This window comes from Boleophthalmus pectinirostris, unplaced genomic scaffold (assembly GCF_026225935.1).
Source record: "Boleophthalmus pectinirostris isolate CB_2022bp ecotype Guang Dong unplaced genomic scaffold, ASM2622593v1 HiC_scaffold_7, whole genome shotgun sequence".
NCBI classification, from domain to species: domain Eukaryota; kingdom Metazoa; phylum Chordata; class Actinopteri; order Gobiiformes; family Gobiidae; genus Boleophthalmus; species Boleophthalmus pectinirostris.
In genome coordinates this window covers 5,764,361-5,770,360 of record NW_026571473.1, presented here as the reverse complement: position 1 = coordinate 5,770,360, position 6,000 = coordinate 5,764,361, and the positions used below count along the sequence as shown (strand labels likewise).

The following is a 6,000-nucleotide window of genomic DNA, read 5'->3' as shown; positions in this document are numbered from 1 at the left end:
TTTTACAGAAACAAGACTTAAAACCTCATGGCTCATTTGCATAAACTATAAGTGCTGGAAAAAAACAGCTCGCTTCTTGTGCACTGATGTGATTCAGCTTCTGTTGGACTAAATGGACACGACTCAATGGAATATGTGCGTTCTTTTTGTGACAGAGGAGGTGCTCATGATGGTAAGTCTGTTCTGTGCGTATATCATAAAGGAGATGTTTAACTTTTCAGAGATCATATGTGCGCAGGTCGTACGAGTGCAGACTGTACATGCACACCTCTTTATTTTACAATCATCATTTCATTTTATTTATGTTTGTCACTTTATTTATGTTGGTCACTTTACTGTTGTGATGAAAAGACTGGAAAGTGTTTGTCTTTTGGACACATGTGCACTCAACTTTATGTTGCAGTAACCTGGATACTGTCTATACATGCCACAGTATCCCGCTTACTATCAGAATATACCAGCTACAGTATCCTGGTTTCTCATAACCAGGATACTACCTTATTTGGGATACTGAAAACGAGATACTGTGTATATATGTACCATGAAGAAACTGGGATATAACCTGATCATAACCTGGATACTGATGTGCATGTAAACACACTCTGTGTGGCATTTGTTCGTTCTATTGCTCAAAAATAGAATAATTCCTTCTATGAATAGGGATGTCTTTCCTCAGATCTGACCTGTAATTTTGTCTTTATTTTTTTATTTTTGCACTTTTTTTCTTCCATCTCGGCTCGGCAAAACTGTGACATCTGTGAGTTTGTTACCTGCAAGTTGTTCGTATATGTATATATTTGATCATTTGAAAAGAATAAAAGCAGTTTGATTAAAAAAAGCAAAACAAAAAAAAAAAAGCATTTGATGGACCCTCCACTAGAAAAGTTATACAATGCATAAATGAAACAAAACACAACTCCAGGTCTGTTTGTGATAAGAAATCAGCATTACAACATACAAGCAGATGTAGAAAATAGTGTAATATTGGCCCTTTACTTCATCCAGGTCACTCTGCAAAACAACATGACAAGTTATATTCCTGGAAACTTGAACGTGTGATTCCGGGTGGAGTTTTGGCCGCGTGCCGCGAGTGGAAAAGACCAGAGAGAAAGGGCCCTCTGTGCTTCCCTTACCTCTCATACCCTCATCAGCACTCTGCCTTTACAGCTCCCGCGCCATAAAACCCTTTATAAGGACTTTAGACCACGGAGATACTGCATTCTGGGCCCGTCTGGTACTTTTGTGAAGAAGTACCAGGGACGAGCAGCTGTGGTTATAATGGAGAAGGTAGTTGTGTTACTACTACTACCAATACTTCTACTGCAAAATGGTGAGTAATCTGTTTTAATTGTAATCGCTCAGTAATTGGTTAATGTAAAATACTTATAGACAGAAATCTATGGTGTAGTGGATCTAGTAGTAGTACTACTACTACTACTACTAATAGTAGTAGTAGTAGTAGTAGTAATTGTAGTAGTAGTGGTAGTAGTAGAGAATGATTGAATCTAAGTAGTAGTATAACAAGAGGTGGATACTATAGTCTAGTAGTTCAACTGGTAGTAGTAGTAGTAATCTAGTTAGTACTAGTAATAGCAGTAGTAGTAGTAGTAGTAGTAATGGGGAATGATTGAACTGAAGTAATGGTATAAGAATAGTGGGTACTATAGTCTAGAAGTAGTGGTAGTAGTAGTAGTAGTAGTAGTAGTAGTAGTAGTAGTAGTAGTAGTAGTAGTAGTAAGGAATGATAGGAGCCGTAGTATAGGGAGTAGTGGATACTGTAGTCTAGTAGTAGTACAGGTAGTGGTAGTAATAGTAGTAGTAGTAGTGGTAGTAGTAGCCTAGTTGTAATAGTAGTAGTTGTATTAGTAATCGGGAATCTTGGGAATATAGTATAGGGAGTAGTGAATGTTGTAGTCTAGTAGTAGTTATGGTAGTAGTAGTAGCAGCACTAGCTCTTTGTCCTGAGTAACCTAGGTATTACTTGGTATTAGAAGTAGTTCTTGTCATAATAGTGGAAGACCCAGCATTAGTAATAAAAGAATAGAGTAGAATTGTAGTGGTAGTATTAGTAGCCTCGTTTAGTAGTAGTAGTAGTAGTAGTAGTAGTAGTAGTAGTAGTAGTAATGGTAAAGAGGGGAATAGTAGTATAGGGAGTAGATGTTGTCATAGCAGTAGCCTAGTTGTAACAGTAGTAAATAAATAGTTGTAATAGTATTAGTTAGTAGTATTAATAATATAGAATGATGAGAGTAGTAGTATAGGGAATAGTAGTTGTAGTAGTAGTACTAGTAGTAGTAGTAGTAGTAGTAGTTGTGAGCGGAGGAAAAGTAAAAGAAATGTACTCAAATACAATTTTAGGTATTTAACCATTTTTTCAGTGGATTCATTATACTGCATTACATTTGAAAAGCTGTATTTTGTACTTTCTACCACTCCACTACATTTTCGAATCGGACTTCAAAGTAAAAAGTACTTTGCATTTGGTTTAACACTGCCTGGACCCAGCTTTGAGCAAATTATAAAATTCACTAGGAAAAAAAACAAAACAAATTGTTGCAGTAGTGATTGCAGTAGTACTAGTTTTTGTTGTATCAGTCATAGTAATAGTAGTAGTGTTAGTAGTACAGTAGTTCAGTAGTAATAGACATTTATTGTAGATGAGTATTACTGGTAAACATAGATTTAAATAGGACTTTCTTTATTTAAAATGGTGTAACTGAAATGTGTTTTATTAAAAGACTTTGTGAAAAATAAAGTTGTGTAAGTGACTCCAGTGGCCTTGGCTCGACCTTACCTGAACAATTTGTGCGTCTAATGAGCTGGACTTTGATCTGACGTTTGTAAAGGAGGCTCTTAAGGTGGAATTTAACCTGAAGTGTGTGAGGGAGGTTCTTAAGGTGGACTTTAATTTAGATTTTCATAGACGGAGAAATATTACAATTAGTTTCGAAGTTGAGACTCGTATTATTATTTTTAGTGGCGGCCATTTGAGCATTAGAATAAAACAAATGAATGTACCACCTGATGACATCATAAAGTGAAATAATTTAAGAGCAGGAGAGAAACACTGTGCCAGACTAACTGAGCATGAATGAATGAAAGTAGCCAAAAACTGCACTCAAGTAGTACTGTTACTTTAAAATAAGTATAAGTACAAAGTAGTGGTTCAAGAAATTACTCAAGTATAAGTATCCAGGGAAACTATACTCAAGTTAGAGTAATTGTACAGATATGACATTACTTTTATTTAATTTAAAGCTATTGTAACTGGAAGAACACATAAAATAATCCAACAAAATCTGGCGTTTTTAAAAGATAGACAAAAAAAAAATGACACGTTCAAATCATTTCACATTGTCAACATAAAACTTTTGTCACTTCTAGGTTTATTCACTTGTAGAGTTACCACAACTTTTACTTGAGTAAGAGTATTATTACAGTGTAAAATATATCACTCACGGAGGAGTATGGTGTCTGAAAAGTACCACAAGAAGTACAATTTCTTTAAAAAGTTATAAGTTAAGTAAAGGGTGATCAGATATTCTAAATTCAAAACTGGGACACACTTGGATTGGAATGGTTGGTATAAATAAAATTGTGAAAAGAGCGTGTAAGACTGTACATTCTCGTGTCAGTCATAATCTGAGTGACTTCTTACACTGCATTTATTTTGCTTTATGGTCATTTGCAAACATGGTTTTCTGTATTTTGGCTAAACAAATGACAATTTACGCTCCTCTTTACTGTTGGTGGAGATCAGATTAGTCAAAAATTGTGATAGTCCTGTTTTAGTCTTGGTTTAGATCTGATGTAGTTCTGGTTTAGTATTAGTTTAGTCCTGGTTTAGATCTGATGTAGTCCTGGTTTAATCTTAGTTTAGTCCTGGTTTAATCTTAGTTAAATCCTGGTTTAGATCTGATGTAGTCCTGGTTTAATCTTAGTTTAGTCCTGGTTTAGATTTGATGTAGTCCTGGTTTAATCTTAGTTTAGTCTTGGTTTAATCTTAGTTTAGTCCTGGTTTAGATCTGATGTAGTCCTTGTTTAATCTTAGTTTAGTCCTGGTTTAGACCTTTATAAAGTAAGCTTAGACACATATACATATAAGACTAATACAAATCCAATCTTTACTTTGCAAAAAAAGGCAATAAGAGCAATCGCATTATCAATTTATAATGAACTAACCAATGCATTATTTATAAACCTTCAAACTCTGAAATGTTATGATTTATTTGACCTTTACATTTGAAAATCTCTTGTCAAAATCATTACAGAATATGTTCAAAATCCGAAATAGCTCAGAGGTACAGCCATATTTATCAAAACACTTCAGCCTACACCTTTTCGGTCAGTGTATGTTAAATATGACTGTCTGTGGAATAAGGTCAGAATATACTGTACCTGTGACCCAAATAAATTAATCAGTCAGTCAATAGTTTAGACCTGGTTTAGATCAAACTGGTCAAAAACAGGGACACATGGGACATTTCTTGTATAAAACTGGGACAAATCTGTTGAAACAGAGGGACATAGGGTTCAAAACTGGGACTGTCCCAGGTAAATAGGGACGTCTGGTCACCCTGACACTATTCAAGAAGACTACCCATATATGGAAAATATAATATGGCTGAATGCTCAAAAGGTTGATTTGAATTGCATAAAATGAGCTCTTTGTTTTCATCAGAGAAGCAATGGAATTGGAGTAAAAACGGTTTAAAAACGTATTAGAACATATCAATGTAATAAGTGTCATGGGTGTAAAGTGCGCCCCCTGTCTGTGCTGCAGTGACCTGTCAGAGTACCATCTCCTGGTGCACGGTGTCGGAGCAGGAGCAGAGTAAATGTAACGCCATGTCTCAGAAGTTCTCCGAGGCGTCCATCCGCCCCACGCTCAAGTGCGTCTCCGGACAAAAGACGGACGTCTGCGTGAGCAAACTACAGGTACTGCGCACACACTTTACACAGTACAAAGGATGAGAAAGTATCTTTACCCTTACGAACATGAGGTTTAAAGGGCCCATACTAGGCTCTTCTTTGATTTATGTTATAATGTTTCCACATCACAAACAGACCCAAAGTTTTAACACAATAGGCACTCCAAATAAGAAAAAAAGAAAAAAGAAAAAGAAAAAATCGCATCGAGTAAAAGGCCTATATTTAAATGGCCAAAGCCAACATGTTTCGACCTTAACTGCTCTTCATCAGGTCTTAATTAAAAACCCAGAGCATGGGCGTGGACTTTAAGTAAAACACACCAACCAAGAGTAGACTGGAGTTGACTGGAGGCAGACAAAACAGGTGCAAGATCAGCAGCACAGGACATGGCACAGGCAAAAAACATATATATATATACACAATACCCATCTATAAATGTACAGAGGCATTCAGACAACAACAACAACATTATTATCATCATTACAATTAAAGTTTCTATTATTATTGTTATCATAAAATTATTATTTTTATAGTTATCATTTTTATAATTATTTGTAATACTATTGTATTAACAGCAACAACAACTACTATGATATTATTATGATTATTTATTTATTTGAGACAGGGACAGTGCACAGTTTTTACATTAACCTTTTTTACAGGAGAGAAGGATTGTACATTAGGTTGTAGCAACAGTGCTAATATTATTATTTTTATTATTATCACCATTATTATTTTTTATCATTATCACTATTATTTGTATCATCACCATCATCACCACCACCATCACCATCACCAGGCCTTTTACTATATTTTTCCTTCTTTGGGGTGCCTGGAGACCTGTTGTGTTTTAGTTTTGATCCTTTTTCCAAGAGCTCTACCTGCTCCCACTGATTGGAACACCTGCAAACAGCCAGACCCAAAGTTTTGTTTTGTTTCATTCACATGTTAAACACACAAACCTGACATATTTAAGCTGAGTTCTTCTGTTAAACACCTTCTGATATCATGTGGTGATACAAGAAGTGCTCCACCGTGTGCATAATCTCAAAAAACTTTCACTAGAAT

The 6,000-nt window shown here is 35.4% G+C and overlaps 1 protein-coding gene across 1 annotated transcript in view; it reads left to right on the top strand.

Annotated features, from left to right (window-relative positions):
- The first annotated feature begins 3,962 nt into the window (after positions 1–3,962).
- The window catches only part of meltf (melanotransferrin), a 29,727-nt gene continuing 27,689 nt past the window's right edge, over positions 3,963–6,000 (top strand). The window contains 2 exon segments of the mRNA XM_055164864.1: positions 3,963–4,011; positions 4,784–4,938. Coding sequence (XP_055020839.1) covers positions 3,963–4,011; positions 4,784–4,938 — 204 coding nt within the window.